Source organism: Chiloscyllium plagiosum, unplaced genomic scaffold (genome assembly GCF_037043375.1).
Source record: "Chiloscyllium plagiosum isolate Xiang-an unplaced genomic scaffold, Cpla_swu_hap1 HiC_scaffold_22, whole genome shotgun sequence".
Lineage (NCBI taxonomy): Eukaryota > Metazoa > Chordata > Chondrichthyes > Orectolobiformes > Hemiscylliidae > Chiloscyllium > Chiloscyllium plagiosum.
The window spans coordinates 44973694-45001448 of NW_028270160.1; the positions used below are offsets into that span (position 1 = coordinate 44973694).

General features: G+C 39.0%; 1 protein-coding gene and 1 pseudogene across 1 annotated transcript in view; one reads left to right on the top strand and one right to left on the bottom strand.

Annotated features, from left to right (window-relative positions):
- The window catches only part of marchf5 (membrane-associated ring finger (C3HC4) 5), a 117508-nt gene that overhangs the window by 65346 nt on the left and 24407 nt on the right, over positions 1-27755 (top strand). Inside the window, exons 3-4 of the mRNA XM_043712508.2 lie at positions 23873-24003; positions 26901-27084. Of these exons, the coding sequence (XP_043568443.1) occupies positions 23873-24003; positions 26901-27084 (315 nt within the window). The remainder of the gene's footprint in view (positions 1-23872; positions 24004-26900; positions 27085-27755) is intronic.
- Positions 11604-11954, bottom strand: LOC122561100 (small ribosomal subunit protein uS19 pseudogene; annotated as a pseudogene).

The following is a 27755-nucleotide window of genomic DNA, read 5'->3' on the forward strand; positions in this document are numbered from 1 at the left end:
AGCCTCAATTTTGTCTCAGGGCCCGTAGTACTGTGAATCTGCTGTTCAGTAAGCTTTTTAAAAATTTCACTGTCAAACTGTCACTTATTCCGAAATTTTGAAAACCAGCTGGTCCTGAACGTTTCAGATAAAGGATTGTGTACCTGTACACACATTTTATCAGGACTTGGTAGATTCTGTTACTTAATTAGATACATAGTCAATGATTAGTTTTTTTACAGAATTTGTGCGCAGTTTGCAGCATAATATACATTCCTTTGAGGCACAAGAATGTCAGTAAACCATGACTAATGACGGAAGTGGAGGATTGTATAAGCTTAGAAGGAATAGCCACAAACCTGAGGATTTGGGAGGATTTTAGAATACAGTAAAGGTGGACTGAGAGACTGATGAAGGGAGAATGGAATGTGATTGTAAACAAGTAAGAAAAACAGATTTTAAACAGAGTAGCTAAAAAGCGAGTTTTGTCTAAGACAAATGTGTGTCCTTTACAAACCAAGTTGGAAGAATTTATAATGGGTAATACAGAAATGACAGAGAAGCTAAATAATAATTTTGTCTGTCTTCACTGAGGATGAGACAAGAACTCTCCCAGAATTAGAGTCTGAGGGGAGAATGAGAAATGAGAAAAAAATAGTATTAGAAACGTCTGTTGGAGAATTTAATGAACAGCAGATTGATTAGTCCCTGGAACCTGATATTCTACATTCCAGAGTGCTGAAAGAGGTAGCTATGGAAATCATGTTGCTGCACTGGCATTCATCTTCCAAAATTCCTGTATATTCTACAGTGGTTCCTACAGTTTGGAAGGTAGCAAATGTCACCCCACTATTTTGAGAAGGGAGAAAGAGACAAAAGTAGAATTATGCATCTGTAAGTCTTACATCAGTATTTGAGAAACTGATAGAATTTGGTATAATGAATATGATCATTGGTCACTTGTGTCATAATCTGATTTTGCATGGATTTGTAATGGGAAATCCTGTTTAAACCTGCTGGAGTTTTTTTGATGTTGCTAACCGAACTGATTGAAGTGGAGCCGATAGTCATAGTTTATTTGGATTTTCAGAAAGCTTTTGATGAGGTTGTTTACTTTCCCTCCCATGTGATTTTATTTTGCTAATGGCCACATGACCAATTTTCATTCAGATATGAACAACAGAAACGGAATACCATTCATAGCCAATCTGGAGCTAACAAACTCCTGCATAGGATTGCATTGAGACTGAATATTGGGGTGGGGGTGGAAAGAAATGTTGTGGAGATAAAAATAAATGGTCTTTAAAGTTGAGCTCTGGGTGGATCAACATGGTACAGATTGAGTGAGTAAGAGAACATTTTCAAAGGAACAGTTTGGATAAAACTGCTATAGTTGTCCATGAATGTGCTGCATACAGAAGTTTGAATAGCTGTGCAGAGCATAGTACTAAAAAAAATGTCAGGCCTAATGAGAGACCACTTGCGAATTTGCAATGTAATTCCCTGACTATTCATGTATTCTTTTGTTTGGTTTTTGTTTGTGCAGTCAACTGATAATCCTCCCAAAGGAGGTCTGTAAATAGCTGGACAAGTGAAACTAAAAAGCCCAATGGCACGACAGTTATCCAAAATCCTTACTACCAATTAACAAGACTCTATTATCCAAAGCTTAGGGAACCTATCCTTGAATCTTTATTGGGCTAATAAATGATAACTTTCAGTTCTACTGACCTTTTCTTTCACATTTGTTTTCTGAACAATCTTTTTAATTATCCTTTCATGGGATATGGGCATTGCTAGCAGAGTAGGCATTATTTGATGGCGAGCAGCTTGTGCTGTGGCAGTCCATACGTTACATGTACATTCCTGCTGTTAGGAAGGGAGTTCCTGGTTTTTTGATTGTGCAACAGTGAAAGAATAGCAACATGAACCTATCAGAATGGTTTGCGACTGAGAGGGCAACTTGCAGGCAGTGGTATTCCCATGCTTCTGCTACAAGGGGACAAAATATTTCTTAAGGGCTCCTCCTTGAAGGATACTTCTAAATACTAAATACTTTTATTTGGTGATGCAGTCACCCACAAAATTAAACAGTCCACTTGGTGTTTACCCAGGCAGCCAAAGCTACAATGGTGAACTCAGCCTGTTGTCCCTCAAAGTCTTCCTTACCAATAACAGGGGTTAATGCCAAAGCTAAGAGAATTGTCTCAGATTAGTGAAGCAGCAGTTTGATGCGGCCATACTACCAGAATCAAACCTGAAAGCAGGTAATACTGTCACTCTCCCTGGTATGTGCTATCCCACCAGCAGAACAACTCAAGAGAGGTGATGGCACATTGGTATGCAGTTGCCACAGGAGTCGTTAAGTGATTTTAGACCCCATGAAGACTCATGACATCAGCTTGAACAGGGGCAAGAAAACTACGTCCTGGTACTGTTGCCATCTGCAAAATGGCTGCACCCTCTCCAGACCCTTCCTCTCTTAGAACCAGGCTTTCTGCTTCCCAGCACTCTACCTTCAGCAGACAATCCCTTAGTGACTTCTTCACTGCCAGCACTTATCTAATGGTTCACTACTTTGATCACAGCTTGGTTGTCCTCTGAGTTTTCACACCAACCCTTCATTTAAGAGGCAAAAGATGGAAATTCGAAGCCATTTAGCCTGACCTCAATCGTTGGCAAGATTTTGGAGTCCATTGTGAAGGATGAGATTTCTGAATGTTTGGAAGTCTGTGGTAAAATAGAGCAAAGACAGCATGGTTTCATCAAGGGGAGGTCACCCTGACAAATCTGTTAAAATTGTTGAGGTGACGAGCAGGCTCGACCAAGGAGAGCCAATTGATGTTATCTACCTGGATTTCCAGAAGGCCTCTGATAAGGTGCTGCACAGGAGGCTGCTGAGTAAGATAAGGGCTCATGGTATTAGAGGCATGGTACTAGCATGGATAGAAGATTGGCTGTCTAGCAGAAAGCAGAGAGTGGGGTTAAAAGAGCCCTTCTCAGGATGGCAGTCAGTGACAAGTGGTGTTCCGCAAGGGTTAGTGTTGGGATCATAACTTTTTACTTTAATGATCTAGATGAAGGAACTGATGGCATTCGGACTAAGTTTGCAGAAAATACAAAGATGGGTGGAGGGATAGATAGTATTGAGGAGGCAGGGAGGCTGCAGAAGGATTTGGACAGATTAGGAGGGTAGGCAAAGAAGTGGCAGATGGAATACAACCTGTTAAAGTGTAAGGTCATGCTCTTTGGTAGGAATAATAAAGGCGTAAACAATTTATTAAATGGGGAGAAAATTCAGAACTCTGAAGTGCAAAGGGACTTGGGTGACCTAGTCCAAGATTCTCTTAAGGTAAGTTTGCAGGTTGAGTCAGTAGTTAGGAAGGCAAATGCAACGTTGGCATTTATGCCAAGGGGACCAGAATATAAAAGCAGGGATGTACTTCTGAAGCTTTATGAGGCTCTGGTCAGACCACATTTAGAGTATTCTGAGCAATTTTAGACCCCATTGCTCAGGAAGGATGTACTGGCCCTGGAGCAAGTCAAGAGGAGGTTCATGAGAATGGTCCTAGGAATGAAAGGTTTAACATATGGGAACATTTGAGGACTCTGAGTCCAAATGATGGAGTTTAGAAGGATGAACGGGGATCTGATTGAAACTTGCAGAAAACTGAATAACCAGAGCAGAGTGGATATTGGGAAGATGTTTCCATTGGCAGGAGAGACTTGGACCTGCGGGCACAGTCTTTAAGTAAAGGGAAGACCCTTTAGAACGAAGATAAGGAGAATCTTCTTAGCCAGCGATGGTGAATCTGTGGAATTCATTAGCCACAGAAGGCTGTGGAGGCTGGGTCAATTGAATATATTTAAGACCGAGATAGATAGGTTCTTGATTGTCATGGGAATCAAGGTTACAGGGAGAAAGCGGGAAAATGGGGTTGAGAAACTTGTCAGCCATGATTGAACGGCAGAGCAGACTCGATGGGCTGAATTTCTCCTCCTATGTCTTATGGTTTAAACATGGGAGAAAAGTTATCCTGTGAATGGGAAGCAGATCTTCGGGTTTCATTCATCTTAATTTTAACTGTTTTATGATTAGTCATGCTGGTGACTGAATGTTCCAGGGTGTTTTGGTGACTTTAGTGATTGGATTCACTTACCACCTTTGTGTATTTTGAGTGCCACCTGCTACCCTTGAAGTTGCAGATTTTAAAAAGGTGCTGAACAAGGCTTGGCAAGTTGCTGTAGCTTAATACAGTGAAAATGTCCCTGTATTTCCTTTCCCTCTGTCTAATATATTGATTAGGAGAAACCGGAAATCAAAGCTGCTAATAATGACCATGAAAAGAATAGATCTCTTCTATGATTTTCTGTGCCTAATGACATGAAATCAATTCTGCAACTAAGCAAAGCACTGCAAAGCTCAAAATGCTATTTTACCAGTGAGTCTTTTTTCTTTTGAAGATAATGTTGTATAATTTTACATTGATATTTGGTATAATTTTGCATGTTCTTGGGATTATCGATCGAACTCCTGCAATTGGATATTGTGGGCATTTACATGTTCAGGCATCTGACTGCATCAAGTGAATATTTAATGGCTTAGTAGGAAATGAAAAGATAGTTAATGCTACCCTTATGCTGTGCATAATTACTTACTCATTTGAAAGCTAATAAAATAAGAAATAATGCTCACTACTCAAATTGTGAAGTCTCAAAGTACTAACCTGTCAATTAGTCAGCATGATTTAAACTCTGTTTTTTTGCAAAATTAGTTTTTGCTTCTTTCAAAGTTGTTAAGGTGTTCACTTTCTTTCCTTGTTTAAATATGACTGAAACTGAAATGCAGTCAAAATTAGGATTTTGAAAATATCATGGACATGTTTCAAAGAAGTATTAATAAACTAAAGGATAATTTTGCAATAACAAATGTTAAAATTGTCATGGGTATGTAAATGTCCCATGATTATTATACAGGAATGACTTCCAGTGGCCTAGCATTGATAAAAATGTTATCACGTTACATTGCGTACAAGTGGACTTGGTTGTCCAGAAATTGAATATTTCTGAAAAGAGAGAGTCATGTTAACAAAGATGAATTTTGCATTCATCAGGACAAATGCAAGAATGCTGAACTTAAAGTATTAGCACAAATTTATATTGTAGGGAGAAAAAAGGTGCTGATTAGATGGCAAGTCAAAGGGAAACCATGGGGTACTTAAGCTCCCAGGCATTTCAGAAATACCGGAGATTTGAATGTTCTTCCTGTTCATAGAGAACAGGACCCTGTGTATTAATGCATGTCACTTCTGACCATGTAAATGGGGCATGTTTTAAACTGGTGGTTGCTGTAACTGTCAGCACACAGGATTGTTCAACAAGTGCTGCTTAGTTACAGAAACTTAGTTAACAGGCTTCTTGTTTTGGGTTTGCAGCTGTGGGCAACCCTCGAATGTAGATTGTTGTGGTCTTTGACATTTGGCATTCTTGTGTTTGTCCTGATTATCGGAAGACAGAACACCTTAGCAATCTGTCTCTATTTTCAGTGTTATTCAAGGAATGATTGTGTTCAGAGGATATGAAGTTATTGTAAAGCTAAATCTATTCTGAACTCAGAATAATGTACCAATAGGCCCTTGATCTTCATGCTGCATGAAGCTGGTCATAAAGTTTGATTACCTATGATGAACATGAAGTACCTTGGTGCAAAAACCTACCTTGGGATAGTAATGTTCTGTTGCAATACTAAAAGCAGTGTTAATTATAGAATATTTAAGGTCATTGTATTGTAGTCACTAATTTACCCTTTATTTGCAAAAGTCAGTAGGTGGGGTCAACAATTCACATTTTTTCAAAGTAAATATTTTCTGGAAGTTTTGAAGAGAATCAAGACAGTTCATTTAGTAAGAGGGAAAATGATGGTGCTCTGCAAAGCTATAAATATTTTCCCAGATTTAGAAGTGATGTTAATGTGTTATTTTTCAAGAAGATTACTTGTATACATTTTCACTGCTTAAATCTTTCATTAATTTTTAAATTTTATTGTAAACTGTGGATTTGCAAGTATAATTTTAATGTTTCTGATTTGGAGGTGCTGGTGTTGGACTGGGGTGAACAAAGTGAAAAATCACACCGCCAGGTTATAGTCCAACAGGTTTATTTGGAAGCACTAGCTTTCAGAGCTCTGCTCCTTCATCAGGTGGTTGTGGAATATAAGATTGTAGGAGACAGAATTTATAGCAAAAGTTCACAGTGTGATGTAACTGAAATAATTTATTGAAATAGACCTGGATTGTTTGTTAAGTCTCTCATTTTTTAGAATGGGCATATTGGTTTCAGTTCTTTCATGTGTAAATTCCAGAACTTAACTTAGTTACATTCTCAAGTGAACTTTATCTGGGCCAACATGGCACCTGTTGTTAATGCTTTGAATGTGTGAGGTGCCCTGTGTAAGGCTGTCTGTGCCCCAATGTTCAGACTGATTCTAATCCAAAAAAAGGGATTTACAGAATCTTACATGGATTCATGCAGTTTTTGAGCAAAATAAAATGTAATTCTGCAAGTACAAATTCACCCCACAAACTTAGGTGTGTGTGGTGGGGTGGGGTAGCAGTTATGAGTGTGTGTGTGTGTGTGTGTGTGTGTGTTCGGCGGCAGGGAAAGGGATGGGAGCGGGATGCAGTGAAGTCACCTGTAACGTGACATGAATCCAAGGTCCCAGTTGAGACCAGGATGGCTAGCAGCCTCTTCTCGGTCACTTTGCATTTTAGCCTGTCCCAAAGTCTGCCTTGGAGAGTGGTCACCCGAACGTCCAGCAGTCCGGGACATTCGACCTCCAAGTGTTCTCCGACTGGGAGAGAACGCTCCTGTCTGTCGATTGTTGTGCGTGGCATCTATTGTTAAAGTTCACTTGAGAATGTAACGTTAAGAAAGTTCTAGAATTTACATATGAAAGAACTGAAACCAACATGCCCATTCTAAAAGATGAGAGACTTAATAAACAATCCAGGTATTTTTCAATATACAATTTCAGTTACGTCATACTGTAAACTTTTGCTATAAATTCTGTGTCCTACGATCTTCTACTCCACAACCACCTGATGAAGGAGCAGTGCTCCAAAAGCTAATGCTTCCAAATAAATTTGTTGGACTATAACCTGGTGTTGTGATTTTTAACTTAACTTTTTTAGTTATCAAATATTAATTTCAATGGATTTTGTTTGTCTAAAATTAACTATTAATTTGTAAATATTTCATTAATGGCGATTACGTTTCAAAACAATTTTTTTTTAAGCAAGACTGTAGAGCGAATGTGTTTTGTGCACTAATAGAATTTTGTTTATTTTAGAACATTTGTAACCCAGCAAAGTAAATAAGAAGGCACTCATGGTTGAGAGTCCTGTGAAGTCCTTGGAACTTGGATAGCAGTATAGAGCAGTGTTCCTGAGAGGTGCATGATAGATGTATTGAATTAGTGTTAGTTCTGGACAAGAATTGTTGGAATTAATGTACTGAAGAGGTTACTTCAAGCTGCATAAAGTGAAGCTCAGGTGGCTGGTAACTCTTGGGAGAAACTGTTCCGGTTCCAGTCTTAAAAAAATGAAGACTTAAACTTTGCAAGGTGTTCAGTACAGGGACTGTGCTATGAGAATTATGCGAATGGTCATTTGGGATTGTACCGGGGTATATTGGGGTGTTATACAAAAGCTATTTTGTTTACTTTTCATAATGTTTGGGATTAATGTCATTATTCCTTTTGTGGAATTTTAAAAATCTTTGAGTTTTGATTACTCTATTTAATCTTTGTTCCTCTTGTAATAAACTTCTGCTTTATTAATAAAGCAAAATCTGCAGCATAGAGTGCATGTGTTTCAGCAAGAGATCACTTCATTAATACTAAAATGAATCATGTTATTTATTAAACCTAGTTCCCGACAGGGATCTGACTTGACCAATAATAGCAACAGTTGGGGTCATAACAATATCTTTACTTGAGTAAGTTTTGTCTTGTTTGCAACAGATCAGTTATTGTTATTTAAAGAACTGGCTGACTTGTGTCTGATACTGAATTATATGCAGTCTGATAGATATCTAATTTGCAATATCATCTCCCTTTTTTAAATTCAGAATTTGTTGTGACCAGTGGAGGAGTAGGAGAAGGAAAGCAATCAATTCACCCTTCCGAGCGTGGTTATAGTCGCAATTAAATGCTTGTTTACAGTCATTATGGTATGAACTTGTAATTTTAAAAAAGAATCAATTCTAAGGCGTCAGTGTTATTTTTGTTCAGACTGGCAAGTCCTTTCTTGAATAACAAGTATTTCTGTTCTTTTGCTCCCTTTTAGATAAGGTATCCCATCATATTTTCTTCCTTTTTTTTGTGTTTTGTGCATTTTGCGGTATCTGCTGCAAGGAAGGCATGCAGATAATCATTTCCATTGCCTCTGCTTTTTTATTGATCAATAACCAGGATCCCAGGATTTATAGCAAAAATCTTTTCTGTTCTTGAAAGTATCTAATCTGGACCATGCACTATGTTTACGATGTGGAAAACAATGGGAACTTGTAACTGTGAAAAATCTGTTGGATACCTCTGTTCCACACCTTAACTCTTAATAAAAAAAACTTCCAAAATGTAATTTGAACCTTTTGGAAAGATTTGTTATTTTAATTTCACAGTGTAGGCTGATTTTATTTCTATGTATGCCTTCTGGTGTACTCTTTCAGGTTGATGACTGGAAAATTATTGATATGTCTTTCAGTTTCCGGAAACTCAGCAGCAGTTGGACAACAGCCAATAACAGGGCAATTTATTTTCTCTCTTCGTACCCAGCTTCACTGACCGGTTATCGCCGGTATCTGAACTTTAGGAAGGATCCCATATTTTCACTTACGTCATAATATTTCCATGAAATAAAACTCTCTCCAATCATTTTGGAGCAAAACAATACATTCCTTCTTTCTGTGCTCCCTGTATTCTAACTCAAACCAGAACAATGAATGAGGGCTTTTTTGGTGTCAGCCAGCTTGAGATGTTCAGCTTGAGATGATTTTTGAACATCTTCAAATGGTTGCAATACTACAACACAGCAAGCTCTTATTCTAGTGTTGATCTTGCAGTGGTGGACGAAGTGGGAAGAGAAGTATCTTGCTGGTCTTAGCAAGTGCTGTCCTGATCTTTAATACATATTGTAGAATGAAGTGCCCGTCAATGACCATTAACAACTTGGATGAAATATGTACCATTCAGTAATATTTTTTGAAGTGATGTTGTCCAGGGCACACAAGAATTCCATGTTTTTTCCTTCAAATAGTCCCATAGTATGATTTATTTCAACTTGAGAGGCATACTTGAGTTTACTGTTTCAACATTAAAGGTAATGCAGCTCTCCCTTGGTAATGTACTGAAATGTAACCATGTGACCTTCTGACTCAATGGGCAAGTGCTTCAATTTAGCAAAGGCTAAATGCTTTAAACAGGCAAAAAGTACTGAAGGTTTTGTAAGTCTGAAAAAAGTGCTGTAAATACTCAGCAGATCAGTCAGCATCTGTCAAGATGAGCAGAGTAAACATTGCAGGCCCAACATCAAATGTCATTATGAACTTGAATTTTTAGCTCCGCTTCTCTCTACTAACATTGCTTATTTTAGTCTCTGCCTTTTTAAACAATAAATGTTGTAGATCCTAACCATTCTTACATAGCAATCGATTTCTGAAAAAACAAATGTGATTGATTTGATAATGAGGTCAGCATTATGTCTGAGAGAGATGGGTTGAGATTTTAGACAATGGCGCTCACACTGTAATCTGCACAACTCTTCCACATAGTAAAAGCAGATTCTTTAACTTCAATCAGTACACCATTAATATGGTGCAGTTGCAGTATATAGTGCTTTACACGAACACTCTTGAGTCACATTTTCATATGCGATGCTTTTGAAAACTCTGTCAAGCAGTAAATGTCAGTCTTATTATTCTTTTAAATAGGTCTTATTACAGTCATGATATGCTTCTTCTTCAGAGAATTTTCTAGTAGATGTGCACGTGATCTTGTATTGTCTGGAATGAGCACCTAGCTTGGAGATATTTTGTTACTGGTGTTGTATGTTGGATTCAAAACAAAATAGTTTTAAAACTGGGGTATAATAACTAATTTCAGCTGTCACTTGAATAATGTAACTTATGTAACTTATTTCCCACATAATAACTTTTGTAAATAGCAAATGATTATCTATTTGTTTTAAAAAATGTGGTAAACATACAGAATACAAAGAGTCCATCGGTTTCTCCACATAATTGGCTGGTTAATAAGCCTGTAAGAATACCATCACAAATATGGTCCCATTAGTACTTTAAGACAGAACCACATAGGCTTTTAATGTACCTTACTTTAAGAATGTTTGCAGCTATCAGACTTTAGCCTATTTGGAGATTGAGCAAGGTTTGGTACTGCAGAGATTATTGTTGGATAAGTTATCCAGAGACCTGAGTTTATAATCCAGAGAACTCCAGTTGAAATTCCACCATGGCTTCAGAAAATATGAATTTGGATGAAATATAAATAAGCAAACCTAGAAATGAAAAGTGGCTAGGAGCAAAAAGTGACCGTGAAATTATACAATATAAAGCTGCCTAGAATAATTAAGATGGAGGTTCCCGTAATGGACTGGGGTGGACTAAGTTAAAAATCACACAACACCAGGTTATAGTCCAACAGGTTTATTTGGAAGTCCTAGCTTTCGGAGTGCTGCTAGGAGCAGAATCATAAGTCACAGAATTTATAGTAAAAGATCTCCGTGTCATACAACTGAAATAATGTTGAACGAACCTAGAACAAGTCTGTGCATGATACTGAGATCTTTTGCTATAAATTCTGTGTCTTATGATCCTGCTCCACAGCTACCTGATGAAGGAGCAGCGCTCCAAAATCAAGTACTTCAAAATAAACCTGTTGGACTATAATCTGGTGTTGTGATTTTTTTAAAACTTAGAATAATTAAATGAGCAAGATATCAGATAGGCAAAATTATGAGGAGTCATCAGAATAAAAGCTATAGTTGAATCAAGATGAGAGTAGTTCTAATTGAAGAAGAATGAAATCTTCCATACCATCCTGAAAAAAATAATTATTTCACTGGGATAGATCAATGCATCAGTGAATGAAAGCTTCTTCCTGAAGAAGGGCTTATGCCCGAAACGTCGATTCTCCTGCTCCTTGGATGCTGCCTGACCTGCGCTTTTCCAGCAACACATTTTCAGCTCTGATCTCCAGCATCTGCAGTCCTCACTTTCTCCTATGCAAGTGACTGACACAGTTTATTATTCTTAAGAGTTTTCCCACCAGTGAAATGAAACTGACCAATCTATAGTTGCAGGTTTAACTGAGTACCCTTTGAATAGTGGAGTAATACTTGCAATTTTCGACTTCTGGCACCACTGCAATATACAAACCTAAAAATACGAGCAGAAGTAGACTGAATGAGAAATAATGGCCTTACATCCAAACTTTCTATTCTTGCTTCCCCCTTTATCCTCAGGCGCATCTTGTTCAGCCCTAGTAAGTTACCTTTTCTTTCAAATTGCACTGAAACAAGTTTTATTTACGTATTTGCATCGTAATTTGCTTACTTCAGCCGAATGAACCTGGAAGAGTGAGTGGCACTGATGCCAGGTCTGCCATGCTTAACAGGCTTGTAGGTGATGGAGAAATCTGCAGATAAAACCCAATCATTTCAGGTTTGATTTCATCCTGGTTGAAGGTTTTGTCATTCTACACAGCACCATGCTACCAACCATCTCAGGTAGGATAACCATCTCCGAAAGGAGAGTCTTAACCTCCGATTTCTCCATTGGTGGAGCTTCTTTCTTGGCTTTCTGCAGCCTTTTCAGAAGGGACTGTTGCTTGCAGTGGAGGCTTCTGTTCACGCACTCCACGTACAAGCACTATATAACTTGATCAGCTGCTCATGAGACATATCAACGAGCTGATCCAAGTCAACACCTGGTAAATTTTCTGAAAGTCCTTCACTATTTCCGTGCTACTTGGTCAGCCATCTTCACCTGCTCTTTTGGTAAGTTGTTGACTTTAAGGACAGCTGACCTTTCCAGTACCTTCTTTATCAATTTTTATCCCATCCCAATGTCTCTACTGCTTCCATTTCCACTACAATTTCAGCATCATGTTTCCTAGTAAATACAATTGCAAAGTACTCGCTTATAACCTCAGCCATCCCCTCTACTTTCCTGTGTAAGTCTCCCTTCTGGTCCCTCACATTTTCCACACTGTTTTACCACTCTTACTTTTACTTGCCTGTTAAAGATTTTTCTTTTAATTTATTTGCTTATCTCTTATGCTTGCTTTGCTTTTATTCCTTTTTCATTTCCCTTTGAACTTTCTGTATTCAGCCTAGTCCTGATTTGTATTATCAATCTGGAATTTGTCATGTGCATGTTTTTTTGCTTCATCCTAAAAGTTCTGGCTTTAATTACCATTTCTTATCCCTTTTGCAAATTTACTGCACCTGAACCATCTGCTCTGTTGCATGATGTTCTGTTGCAGTTTTGCCTACCAATGTTTAAGTCATGTTTACTTGGCCAGATCCATTATCTCCTTACTGAATTTGACATTCCTCCAATTAATTATTCTTGCTCTGGATTGTTCCTTGTTCTTTTCCCCTAGCTAATTTCAACCATATGATATTGTGACTTAAAACATATAAAACGTTGCTAAGAAATATTCAATATTTGTTCAAATTACATCTCCATTTCAACAGATGCCATTGATCTGCTCATTTCCTTGCTGACTTTGTCTTTCCCCTACCACCTCCAAGCCTCCTACCTCCCCAGATGCATTAGCAATAATACTATTTGACACAATTTGCTGTTTGGAATCCTGAGCTCGAATATGGCACGGGATCAATCCATGTGTGTAGTTGCACCCATGACACCAAGTAAATTCAACTTCATTAATTCCAATAAGAGAGCAAGGTAAACTGTCCACCTACAGATTACCTACCAAAAATGCACTGACTGTGCCAGTAAGAAACCAGAAAATGTTAGCTTGAAATAACATCAAAAGCCGTATTCACAAATAATCACTGACATGATGAGGGTTCCCAGTTTTCCTTTTCCCCTGAAGTTTTTTTTTCCAGCTTTGCAGCAGTGATTAGGAAACTCTGTAGTTCCCTTCGGGCAATCAGCAAAAACTGAAAACATCCCAAGGAACTTGAGAGGTTCCATTGAAAATTAACATATATTAAACTAAAGGAGGAGTTATTGCTAATGCCCGTGAAGCTGACGGTACCTTGCAGTTGCATTGGCTACAAACTCAGCTTAGAACGAATGGCAAGTGCTATAGATTTAATTCCCATAAATCTGTGCAGTGATTCTTGTAAAAGGAGATGTGTGTTACAGCTTAAATTCAGGGCTTAATGTTAATAAGCCCACAATTTCCCCTTTCAGATATTTTCTGTGAATTAATATGCGGAGCGATTTTTTGGCTATCACGTTAATTTTGCACAGGCAATTTGATAGCGAGTTTTGAGAAAATTTGTAACTTAGGTTGAGGTTCTGGATGTAAGTTTGCTCACTGAGCTGGAAGGTTCATTTTCAGACGTTTTCGTCACCATACTAGGTAACGTCACTGGAGGCTCACTGATGATGTTACCTAGTATAGTGACAAAACATCTGAAAGCAAACCTTCCAGCTCAGTGAGCAAACTTACATCCAAGCAATTTAATTTTGAAACTTGCCAGTTTGAATGTCATGTTCCTTGATGGTCCAAATCAGGATTTAAATAACTTGAGAGTATTTCCTGCCTTTATCCATTTTAGTGACATGTAGTTGATTTATGTTTTGAATTCAATTTTTTATGGCACCTTGCCTATTAAAATTTCGTACTTAAAAGCCCTCAAAGAATGAAGGTAATTGACAAATGTATTCAAATTACTTAGACCAAATTATCTCCAAATTTGCCAAAGTTCTTTCAGAAAAATATCTACATATGGAATTCAAGGGGAAGAAACCACTGAGGAAAGAAAACAGCAAGAATTTATTAGAGGATTGATGTTAATGCGAGGGGTAGGAAGAATGGGGTGATACCCTACTATTTAATGCTGGCAACTTATATTAATAATTTTAGATTTAGAAGCTTAAATTAAATTGGTGGATAAAAGACATTTTAAGAGTGGGGACAGTGCAGTTGATCAGTCGCTGAAACACCGTTGAATCCCATGAGGTAACTAAACAAACAACAAATGCTAAATGGCTAAACAGAGATAAACAAGCTGTTTCGAATTTTTTTGTTTATTCCTAATAGTCTTTCTGATTGCCACTTGTCATTTTAGACAAGATAACATGCTAATTTTTCATGTTTGTGACAGAAATTGTAGATACAGTATTTTGTGGTTGGTGCATCTTTACAGCATTCACTCTTAGAAGTTATGTAATTGTGCATCAGCTGGGAATGAAGGAGCCATAAAACTTTGCAACACATGAGGTGGCCCAATTAAGGCACTCAATCTACGGAGAAATTAAAATAGCAACTCATTTGTTAGAAAGTAGACTGGTCAGTTCACAACTAAATGCAATAGACTTTGATGCTTCCAAGATCCAGGCTGTGATGCAAGATCAACTTTAGTAAAATTGACACTTATGTGACTGTTATGTAGATTTCAACAAAGCAAACCAAATACTGTACTGAAAAATGTGTTGCTGGAAACGCGCAGTAGGTCAGGCAGCATCCAAGGAGCAGGAGAATCGACGTTTCGGGCATAAACCCTTCTTCAGGAAAGGGCCCTGAAGAAGGGCTAATGCCCCAAACATCGATTCTCCTGCTCCTTGGATGCTGCCTGACCTGCTGCGCTTTTCCAGCAACACATTTTTCAGCTCTGATCTCCAGCATCTACAGTCCTCACTTTCTCCAAACCAAATACTGTGTTGCGTTGCTAAATCATAAAACAAGTCAAAAGGTTTTATGCTGCAGCTACACATCCACCTTGGGGTTAGAGGGAAATATTTAAAAACCTGAATTCAAATCTACCTGATGTCTCAAATCTGCACAGCTTCCAGATTTTGTATTTGAAAAGGAACAGATCATTTGAGGCTTTTAATCTTTAAAACAATCAACTCAGAAAGGACTATTATCAAGCTATGTAAAATATTAAGTCTTATCTTGAAGCACTTGGTTTAATATTTATGTCACGAGTGTGGCAAGGAACACCAGTTCAAATTGGTGAAAGGAATTAATGTCAAGAAGACTTGCTCATGTAATTAGAGTAAAGCATAACATCATGAAGAGACAATTTGGATGGTGGATTGGCCTAATGGTATGCTACATACATTTTTCTTAACTTTTGTATTATTACATTGTAAAACAATTCCTTTACAGGAAAAAGCGGAAGCGCAGCAAATTGTTAATTATATTCTTAAAGCTGTGCTCAATATTAGCAACCTCCAATTCTGAAAACTAATGGATGTAAAGATAACCATTCTCCTGATTGCTATGTATAGTAACAACATGATTGCAACTAAGGCTTGTTCAGTATTTTAATGAAAACTTCCGATTGTGTTTACACTTTTTTTTAAACCATTTCAAAAGTATTTTCTTATTGTCACAAATGATATTTGGAAAAATTCTTTGAATTTTGCATTTTTTAAAATTTGGGTGCAGAAAACCATAAAAAATGAATTTTAGCTTTGTGAGCTCTTTGTGACCCCTGCTGGATGGAATTAAATAGCATTAATGGACCATGCAATGTGTATATCCTATGTATGGAGTGAAACAAGTTTATATTTAGTAATGTGCAGTTCACCAACACATTTGTCCCTCCTCACATTTATCCCTTGTGATGCTAAACCATACATATAGATGCCAAATGGACTTAAATAAAAATTATCTTTATTAATATCTGTTTGTTCGTAGGTCTGTGTCATTTCTGTTCTCTCTCTCACTCTGTAGTTCACACTAAAAATACCTAACTTTGGCCTGATCTGCTTTCTAAGTGAAAGAATATTAACGATCAACATAACGGAACTCTTTGTTTTTTTTTAAAAACACTCAATTTCTGCACTTTGTTGTTTCAACATATGATCTTGTAGCATATTATGGGTAAGTATACTCAGCCAGTTAATGTGCTTCAATCGTTTACTAAAGGTTTGTTTCATTTAAAGGATATTTGTAAGCTATCTGATTTAAAAACAAAAATAATTTGTTTGTCCTTTTATATTTGTCTTTTTAATCATTGATTCAGGGAATAAATCTTCAATACGATGTATTTAAATATTTTTATCCAATGTATTGTTATGGAGAGAGATAGGTGCGTGCAACAGGGTAGGTTTTACAATTGGGGGAAGGGTAATTACGATGCTGTAAGACAGGATCTGAGGAGCATAAGTTGGGAGCATAGGCTGTCAGGGAAGGATGTCGTGGAAATGTGGAACTTTTTCAAGGAACAGATACAACATGTCCTTGATATGTATGTACCTGTCAGGCAGGAAAGAAATGGTCGTGTGAGGGAACCTTGGTTGACGAGGGAGGTTGAATGTCTTGTAAAAAGGAAGAAGGAGGCTTACCTCAGGTTGAGGAAACAGGGTTCAGACAGAGCAGTGGAGGGATACAGGATAGCCAGAAGGGACCTGAAGAAGGGGATTAGGAGAGCTAAGAGAGGGCATGAAAAATCTTTGGCAGATAGGATCAAGGATAACCCAAAGGCATTTTATGCGTATGTGAGAAACATGAGAATGACGAGAACGAGGGTAGGTCCGATCAAGGACAGTAGTGGGAGACTGTGTATTGAGTCGGAAAAGATAGGAGAGGTCTTGAATGAGTACTTTTCTTCAGTATTTACGAACGAGAGGGACCGTATTGTTGAAGAGGAGAGTGTGAAACGGACTGGTAAGCTAGAGGAGATACTTGTTAGGAAGGAAGATGTGTTGGACATTTTGAACAACTTGAGGATAGACAAGTCCCCCGGGCCTGATGGGATATATCCTAGGATTATGTGGGAAGCAAGAGAGGAAATTGCAGTACCGTTGGCAATGATCTTCTCGTCTTCACTGTCAACGGGGGTGGTACCAGGGGACTGGAGAGTGGCGAATGTTGTGCCCCTGTTCAAAAAAGAGAATAGGGATAATCCCGGGAATTACAGGCCAGTTAGTCTTACTTCGGTGGTAGGCAAAGTAATGGAAAGGGTACTGAGGGATAGGATTTATGAGTATCTGGAAAGACACTGCTTGATTAGGGACAGCCAGCACAGATTTGTGAAGGGTAGGTCTTGCCTTACAAGTCTTATTGAATTCTTTGAGGAGGTGACCAAGCATGTGGATGAGGGTAGAGCAGTGGATGTTGTATACATGGATTTTAGTAAGGCATTTGATAAGGTTCCCCATGGTAGGCTTATGCGGAAAGTCAGGCGGCATGGGATAGAGGGAAATTTGGCCAATTGGATAGAAAACTGGCTAACCGGTCGAAGTCAGAGAGTGGTGGTAGATGGCAAATATTCAGCCTGGAGCCCAGTTACAAGTGGAGTTCCGCAGGGATCAGTTCTGGGTCCTCTGCTGTTTATAATTTTTATTAATGACTTGGATGAGGGAGTCGAAGGGTGGGTCAGTAAATTTGCAGATGATACGAAGATTGGTGGAGTTGTGGATAGTGAGGAGGGCTGTTGTCGGCTGCAAAGAGACTTAGATATGATGCAGACCTGGGCTGAGGAGTGGCAGATGGAGTTCAACCCTGCCAAGTGTGAGGTTGTCCATTTTGGAAAGACAAATAAGAATTCGGAATACAGGGTTAATGGTAGGGTTCTTAGTGAGGTGGAGGAACAGAGGGATCTTGGGGTCTATGTTCATAGATCTTTGAAAGTTGCCACTCAGGTGGATAGAGCTTGTAAGAAGGCCTATGGTGTATTAGCGTTCATTAGCAGAGGGATTGAATTCAAGAGTCGTGAAGTGATGTTGCAACTGTACAGGACTTTGGTTAGGCCACATTTGGAGTACTGTGTGCAGTTCTGGTCGCCTCACTTTAGGAAAGATGTGGAAGCTTTGGAGAGGGTGCAGAGAAGATTTACCAGGATGTTGCCTGGAATGGAGAATAGGTCGTACGAGGATAGGTTGAGAGTGCTAGGCGAAGGATGAGGGGTGACTTGATAGAGGTTTATAAGATGATCAGAGGAATAGATAGAGTAGACAGTCAGAAACTTTTTCCCCGGGTGCAACAGAGTGTTACAAGGGGACATAAATTTAAGGTGAAGGGTGGAAGGTATAGGAGAGATGTCAGGGGTGGGTTCTTTACCCAGAGAGTGTGGGGGCATGGAATGCGCTGCCTGTGGGAGTGGTAGAGTCAGAATCTTTGGTGACCTTTAAGCGGCAATTGGATAGGTACATGGATGGGTGCTTAAGCTAGGACAAATGTTCGGCACAACATCGTGGGCCGAAGGGCCTGTTCTGTGCTGTATTGTTCTATGTTCTATGCTGAACTTTCAATCCACATGATGTTTGTCATTCCAAGATCAGAACAGAGCCATTCTGCTCACATGCCCTTAACTGAGAGGGAAAGGTGGATTGACACACCTATTTGTACTTTCATGAAAAAGGACATAATTTAAACTCCACATAATTACATAGTTATACTGAGATCAAAAATCTGCTGGCATTTTCATCCTAAATTGTATCTCACATTATTATACTGAGCTGTGCCATAGAATTTTATTCTTGCACTTAATTATTTTATGAAATGTTACTAATCTTTGTAAGCACCTATTAATGTGATACATGTTCTTGAAAATTAAGCAAATGATCCAATTGCATTGAAAGCAGGTTAGGTTACTAAAAACTAGGTTCGGGATTACAGTCTCCATCTTAGATCAGCTACTAGCAAAATATGTGATCCTGTGTTACTGGTTTGCTTCAGGTTTTTGTTTAAATTTGTATAGCTGCACTATATTTATTTGTATTTAAATATTTGTCTTCTGGATGTAGGCTGTGTAACTAGAGGCTCGTTTATTGCCAATCGTGGTTGCCTTCACCTTGAGCAGCTGTAGGATTGTTAGTTGTTCTCCCACGGTGGTGGTTGTCTTGTTTAAGCAGACCTGCAGCTCCTGTATCTGAAGGAGTTTTGACATCTTGACTGTTGTTGACAGAACAGCCCCATTACTGAATTGGTTTTGGTATCAACTGTCAGTGCACTTCTCATTCATCCTAAAAATATGATTATATGACCTACTGCATTGTCCTATGTGTGGTTTACCAATGTTTACTTTTCTGTTCCATCCTATTCAGTAGTTCTACAGATCCATAAGAATTTTGTTTCAGAAAGCAATCATGTTTTTGAGTAAGAGGATGTGTAATTTAATGTTCTAAGGGCCTGGCAAGAAAAGGATTGTTTCTATGGCAGCTTCAGTATCTCCCAACCATTTTGGGCCTAATAATTGCTCTATTAAGAGCTACTTTCAACAGTCAAAGACAATATTGTTCACATTGCTGATCACATTTAGAGCCAACACCAACCAGCTTTGTGATTTTAACACTAACTTTTGGAAGCGGCTGGCTTACTGTTCTGAATTTGGCACTAAAGAATCTAATTGACAAATTTGTATTGAAAGTTTATGGTGCAATTATGTCTGTACAAATAATGAAGAGCACAGAACTTAAATATTGCTAAAAGGAGACACAAAGTTGAAGCTTTTCATCTTTCACTCGTCAGGACAACAGAAATAAACTTGAAGGGAGATCCAGTTTAGACAACGTGAGAAGGGGATGGTCTTTGGTTGCAATAATATTGGCATGGTGATACAGCATGAACAATTGATTGTCAATCTTAGTTCTCAGCCCAGGCACACAGATTGATTGTTCAGGGTGTTGTCATGGGAATACAGCAGGGATTGGCAATTTGATGACTCGTTTTATTTTGAACCTTGCCACTTTGCAGTGAGCCCAGAAAATTTTATGCGTGGACAGGATGCTGCTGTCAAGCCAGTGAAAACTTTTGCCTTCCACTCAAATTAGGTAATATGATATGACTTTCAGCACCAATGTGATGCTTTCGGCATATATCCTAATAACTGGTGGACCGTATCAAATAGTATGTCTCATTGACAATTCACAGCACGCAGCCATGTGCTCAACCACCCAATGCTTGCAAGCCTCAAAACAACATGCCCACCATTTGGATGTAATACTGCCTTTGGAGATCATTTATTTTAAAATGTGCTAAGCGTTACACCTGAAATTAATTTAAGGTAACCTGTCGAGCTCACAATGTGATGATCATTCCTGAACTACACACTAATATATAGAATCCTGTTTTATGTAAGTAAAAGGATTTTGTGCATAAATTGCACCCTTTTCATGGAACTTTCAGCTTTGTATTGGAAGTAGCCATTTCCTCCCCTCACTCATACTCTCCTTGCACCTCGGTCGTGCTCTGTCCCATCTTTCTTGTATAATGTCATACACGTTCTCTTCCTCCAAGAGACAAAAGGAGGGAAACCAGCACTGTTTGTGAAATGCCTTGCCAGCATGTAGGATATTGCCTTTGTGAAGCTAGTGGCAAGCCGATGCCTTGAAGCAGTCTCCATATGACTTGCAGATTTTGACATGGTGAAAGTGAAGTACTGATTGTGTAGTTCCAATCACTCTGTGTGACTTGGAGTGCAACTTGCACGTTATGCTCCCAAGCATCTGTTGCTCTTGATCTTCTTTGTCTGAGATATCACAGATGAGTTGTTTCAGTGTATTGCATAGAGTACTGGAATCACACAACAGGATGTTTAGCCCATCAAGGTGTACTGACCTATCTACACTAATCTTGGCCCATAACCTTGAATATTATGACATTTCAAAATGTTCATCCATGTACTTGGTACACACAGTTAATGCTGTGCATCAGTGGTGAAGGAGGGACTGAACATTGAAGGTATAGTTTAGGATACTAGTCAAAGACACAGCTTTATCTTGGATGCTGTTGAGCTCCTCGAGTGCTGTCGGAACTGCCCTTATTCAATGAAGTGGAGATTGTTTTATCGCAGTACTCACCTGTGTCTTTATAGATAGTTAACAGGTGTTGGGGAATTAGAAGGTAAGCTACTTACTTCCAAATACCTAACTTCCTGACCTACTGTTGTAAATAAAACTATTTGTATCTGAGGAATTGTGAATGGTGCTGAATGAGTGAGTGAATGTCTGAATCATCAGTGAACATCCCTGCTTCTGACCTGATGGTGGCTGTGAAGCCGCATTGATGCACCTGAAGATCCAGAGTCTAGCACAGTACGTTGAAGAAATATGATTGAGATAGTGTACCTTCAACAACCACAGTCGCCATCCTTTATGTTGGGACTAGTTGAGAGTTACCCCCAATTCCCATGGAGCCCAGTTTTGCTCAAGCACCTTTTTGCCACACTCTGTCTTGACTTCAAGGCTTCGCCCTCTTGCCTCTACTCACTGTTCCTCGCTGGCTTTTTGTACATGATTGAAAGATTCCTCATGTGCCTGTAATATCTAGAAATAATTTATCCTAGCCTTTCATACGTAGTGATCCCCATTTTGTAGAAATATATGTAACTCCATCAGGAACAATTTGGTCTCCAGAATCCTATTCCATCAATCTATTGCCCTGCAAGGCCACAGTACCAGTTTCTTTAATCTTTCAATGTTGGAGATATTGGACATACCATTTTTTGGAATGAAAGCAAGGACGTGCATTTATTAGATGACTATAACCTCCTTGGGGTACGTCAATGTGTTTCACAACCCATTAATTACTTTTTAAACTGCTACTGACACAAATGTGTAGACAATGCACACAGAGCAAGGTTGCAAATAGTTTGATAATGTTTAGCAAGGACACCAGTAGAAGTTGTAACTCTCTTTGAGCAGTACTATTGTTATGAAGATGTGGAGTATACCTTTTAAGAGAGTTAAAAGCAGCAGAACTACCAGACCCAACACCAAGTGCACTTAAAAAATGGAGCAATGTAACACTGGGCCGAACCATGCGATTAGTTTGTTGCTCGGAGACAAAAACAAATTCTAATTCGGCCACACAGTTTAAATTATACCCGAAACATATCAAACTCCAATCAAGTTTGAATTTAGTATATTGACAATCTTAAAAGCTAATGACACAATCCGATGCTCTGGAGTATAAGACTGGGGAAAAATGAATAGTTTAGAGGAGATCTGCCATGTCCTAGTATGTAAGAGACTGCTTTAAAAAATATCACTCTTAAAAGTATCTCTCTTAAAAGTCCCTTTTCGATCAGTAACCTGTAACGCAGAAATTCCTAACCAGGAGAAAAGAAGACACAGGAAAATCCGAAGACAAGAACCTACAGCTGCCTGGTTTTGAGATAAGAACTGTTGTTTTGAAAATTTTAATTGGGAGCTTTATAGAAGGGAAGCTAAAAGATTGGTGAGAGAAAAATTGTAAATAGTGGTTAGTTAATTATTCTCTGTTAAACTTTAAGGAATAAAGTTTTTAATTTTTACTTTAAATGGTTTTTGGCCACTGAAAGTTTTACAGATTACTGCATGGGATAAATCTTTTCTATGCTGCTGGTTTTAAATTTAGCAGGAGGGTTTACCCCATGTCGTAACACCATGAGTATCTTTTATGTTAACCTACAGAGGCAGGTAACAAAGCCTAATATCAGCTTTGGAAGAGTTTGCAGAAGAAGAATAGAGGTGGCAGGTAAGGTGACACGTTAGAAAAATATGTGGAAAGGCATTATGAAGTCACTTGAAATTTACACTGAAGAACGTGCAGCAATAAAATGAACATGAAAGAATAACAAGCTTGATTCCTTGATATTACAAATATATGTAAAGCTATTAAAAAGGCTTGCAGTACTTGGTTTTTTAGTGGGATTGGGGTCAGAAAAACTACCAGGTGCTAGATTTCCACATGGAAATGCGTGTGTAACCTGGCAATTTTGTATTCTGTGCAATTTTAATTGCCATGTTAGAAAAAATGTGGCAAAAACATTGAGAATATGCAGTGTAGATTAACCAGGGTGGTTCTTGTTATGGAGGGTTAAGGTTATGTGCAGATATTTGAGATAAGTGAACAGTTTATGTTGCTGCAGAGAATGTAAGTGTATGTAAAAGTAGAAGTTATTTTGATAATGTGAAAAATAAAAATTTTTCCTTGGTAATGAGTCAGTGAGCAGAGTCCTTTACAGATCTTCACAGTGAGAAAAAAAAATTATAAGACTTCTCTCTGTGTAATGTTGTAGGACTATGAAGTTGTTTGCCACAAGGAGTCACTGAAGTATCAACTGTTTCATCTCTTCAGGCCCAGCAGAAAAGTATTGAAACAAAGGAATGGATTTTGGAGAATGTGGAGTGAATAGTACAGTGGGATGCCTTCAAAACTACTTTAACTAAAAAACCAGTACCAACTCAAATACTGTAGTTGATCTCCTTCTGCATCCCAAATTTTAGGATGCGGAATCAACCTTTTGGTGTAACAAAGTAAAATAGTTTCAATCAGCATACCATTTCAGAGAGAAAAACGTAGCATTATGTCTTCTTTCCAACACCAAGATTTCCATTTGCATAATTTGTGCCCTATTACAAATAAACAAAACCTGAAAGAGTAGGGAGCATCTCATAAGGTGGAATCATAATTTGAGTCTTTGTGATTTTCCAAAGTGTGATGAAAGGTATACCATTCACATTATTAATATCACTTTTGGAGTTTGGATTTTCAATATAAAGTCAGATAGATGCTGGTTACTTCTGTCAAGAGCTTTCCTTTCTAAAAAAGAACAAGATCGGAAAGCTTCTCTGGACAGTGACTTTCTTGTTGTAAATGTTAGAATGACAATCTCCCATTCATTTATTTTATTGTAACCATATTTTAGTCTACATTGTTATAATTTTCACTTTGTTTTAGGTCCAGTTGTTTATGTACTGGATCTTGCAGACCGCCTCATCTCCAAAGCATGCCCATTTGCAGCAGCTGGAATCATGGTGGGTTCAATCTATTGGACAGCTGTCACATATGGAGCTGTGACTGTTATGCAGGTAATATACAGTACCTTGCCCATGATCTTGGACATTTCTGTTTGTTTGGATACGCTTTGACAAATGTGTAGCATGCGAACAGCAAATCTGACATCTGAATAAAACACACACTTTGGAGTGCAGTTATTGGTCAACACGAAAGCATTCAGCACAAAAGATAGCAGGAATAAGCCCTCCAGGCTGGTCAAGTCTGTTCTGCCATTCAGACCAATCATGGCTTACCTTGGGCTTCAGCTCTATTCTCTTAAAACCCCCTCCCTCCCCATAGACCTTGATTCCCTGAGAAACCAAAATTCTATCTATTCTAGTTTTAAGCATATTCAATGATGGAGCATCCACAACCCACTGAGGCAGAAACTCCAAAGATTCATGACAATTTGAGTGATTAAATCTTTCTTCATCGCTGTTGTAAATGATTGACCCCTTATTCTGAGATTCTGCCCCCATGTTTTAGATTGTCCAAACAACGGAAGCATCTTGTTTGTCCATGCTTTCAGGTCCCTTCAGAATCTTTTAATTTGTGAGGTCACCTCTCGTTCTTCTTAACGCCGGTGAATTTTGCCGCACCTTACTCAGCCTGGCATCATAGGACAACCTATAATCTCAAACTCCTGAACTTTTACAGTACTGCCTCCAAGGTAAGTATATCCTTACCCAAGTATATCCTTACCTAAGGAGACTAAAGTTTCACACGTACTTTGTGTGGTTTCTCAAAATTCTGTACAATTGTAGCAAGATTTCTTTATCCATGTACTTCAATAACTTTGCAATAACTGAGATCATATTGTTTGCCTTTCTAATTGTTTTCTGTATTTACTTGCATGCTAACTTTGAGCTCATTGTGTAAGCACGCACCCTGAGTGTTTCTGAACATTTACAAGTTTTATTAAAAAGCTTTTCTGATCTTACAAGCAACATTATTAAACTCTCACTTTACATTATATTCCATCTTCACCTTTGTTGTTGCTTACAATAATGTTCACATAGCGCACAACAAAAGAATAGTTTTGGTGAACTAAACAGTGGTAGGTAGACTGTAAGATATTCCTGAGAAGTTCTCAACAGCTCCCTGCTTTTTATTAAGAATGACTGCTAGCTTAACTGTAATCTGTATGCACATAATCAAGATTAGAGTAGTGCTGGAAAAGCGCAGCAGATCAGGAGGCACCGGAGGAGCAGGAAAATCAACCGTTTCTGGCCAAAGCTCTTCATCAGGAATGATGCTGGGAGCCTTGGGGGGTGGAGAGATAAAGGGAGGGGAGTGGGGCTGGGGAGTAGGTAGCTGAGAGTGCAATAGGTGGATGGAGATGGGAGTGAAAGTGATAGGTCAGAGAGGAGGGTGGAGTGGATAGGTGGGAAGGACGATTGACAGGTGGGACAGGTCATGAGTACAGTGCTGAGCTGGAACTGGGGTGAGGTTGGGGAAGGGAAAATGAGGAAACTGGTGAAGTCCACATTGATGCCATGGGGTTGAAGGATTCAGAGGCGGAAGATGAGGTGTTCTTCCTCCAGGCGTTTGGTTGGAAGGGAATGGTGATGGAGGAGGCGCAAGACCTGCATGTCCTCAGCAGAGTGGGAGGGGGAGTTGAAATGTTCGGCCACGGGCAACGGGGTTGATTAGCCCAGGTGTCCCAGAGATGTTCTCTGAGATGATCAGCAAGTTGGTATCCTGTTTCCCCAATGTAGAGGAGACCATATCAGGAGCAACGGATACGGTAAATGACATGTGTGGAAGTGCAGATGAAACGTTGATGGAGGTGGAAGGCTCCTTTGGGGCCTGGACGGAGGTGAGGGGCGGTGTGGGCGCAGGTTTTGCAATTCCTGTGGTGGCAGGGGAGGGTGGGCTATTGGGCGTGGACCTGACCTGATAGTCACAGAGGGAACGCTCTTTACGGAAAGCAGATAAGAGTGGGGACGGAAATATATCTCTGGTGGTGGGGTCCATGGTGGTGAAGATGCCAGCAGATGATGTGATGTATACGGAGGTTTGTGGGGTGGAAGGTGAGAGCAAGGCGGCAGGGTGGTTCTGTCCTTGTTGCGATTGAAGGGGTGGATTTCGTGGGCAGAGATGCGGGAAGTGGATGACATGCGTTGGAGGGCATCTTCAATCACATGGGAGGGGAAATTGTGGTTGTTAAAGGAGAAGACCATCTGGTGTGTTCTGTGGTGGAACTGGTCCTCCTGGGAGCAGATGCGGCGGAAGCGGAGGAATTGGATGTAGGGGATAGCATTTTTTCAGGAGGCAAGGTGAGAGGAGGTTTAATCCAGGTAGCTGTGGGAGTTGGTGGGTTTGTAGAAAATGTTAGTTACCATTGATGAAGATGGAGAGGTCCAGGAAGGGGAGAGAGGTGTCAGAGTTGGTCCAGGTGAATTTAAGGTCGGGGTGGAATGTGTTGGTGAAGTTGATGAACTGTTCAACTTCCCCACGGGAGCACGAGATAGCACCAATGCAGTCATTAGTGTAGCGGAGGAAAAGGTGGGGAGTGGTGCCGGTGTAACTCTGGAAGATAGACTGTTCTACGTACTGACAGAGACAGGTATAGCTGGGGCCCATGCAGGTGTCCGTGGATACCCCTTTCATCTGGAGGAAGTGGGAGGATTCGAAGGAGAAATTGTTGAAGGCGAAGACCAGTTCAGCCAATGTCCATTTTAATGCTAGATTTTTTTTCATTCCCATGTGAGTGTACACATTCACTAATTGTAGATGTGAAACACTATATGATCACCTGCTTTGCTCTTATGAAATTTTTTTAAATTCTGAAACTTTTATACAATAATATTCATTAGACAAGTATTGATTCGAATTATCTTCCTTCTGTTAAATCTCCATATTTGCCATTATTGACCAAATTATTATTATTATTATTATGCATAATGTGGAATTTTGTATTGTTAAGGTTGTGGGACATAAAGAAGGCCTGGACGTCATGGAGAGAGCTGACCCGTTGTTCCTTTTGATTGGACTTCCAACCATTCCAGTTATGCTCATTTTGGGCAAGATGATTCGTTGGGAGGACTATGTCCTGAGACTGTGGCGAAAATACTCCAATAAGTTACAGATTTTAAACAGTATCTTTCCAGGTAATTCAAATGAATCTAGCAAAGTATTTAGGGAATGAATTATTTTTCAGACAACTAAAGATGACTAATTCATGTTTCTTTTATTTTTTTAAAATAATGCATTCTTCTTATAAAAGCTTACAAAAACTGATCATTGATATGGGTTGCTTGTCTATTTATGAGTACATCTATTAATCAGCAATCTGCCCCAACTCCCACCCCCCCCCCCCCCCCCCAATTCCTTAATTTATATGGATAAGAAAAATCCAGGGCATAAGTTACAAAATTTAATGCACCTTTGATCATAATACCATAGGACATAGATTTAGGTAAGGGTAGGAGGTTTAGATAGGATGTGAGGAAAAACATTTTCACTAAGAGGATGATGGGAATCTGGAACTCGCTGATCGAGGCAGAAATACTCATGACATTTAAAAAGTATTTAAATATTCACTTGTAATGCAAATGCTTACGGGGCTGTGGGCCAAGTGCTAGAAAACTGAATTAGAATAGATAGATGGTTGCTTTTGCCTCAGGCTCACTGGGCTGAAGGACATTTTTCTGTCTTGTCTGTGACTGTCTAGTCCAACAGCAGGTAGGGAATTTAAATAGTTAATTGTATAATTCTGAGTTAAAGAATTTTTTTTGTCAGTAATAATGACCATGAAACTGTTTGGTTTTTACAAAAGCCC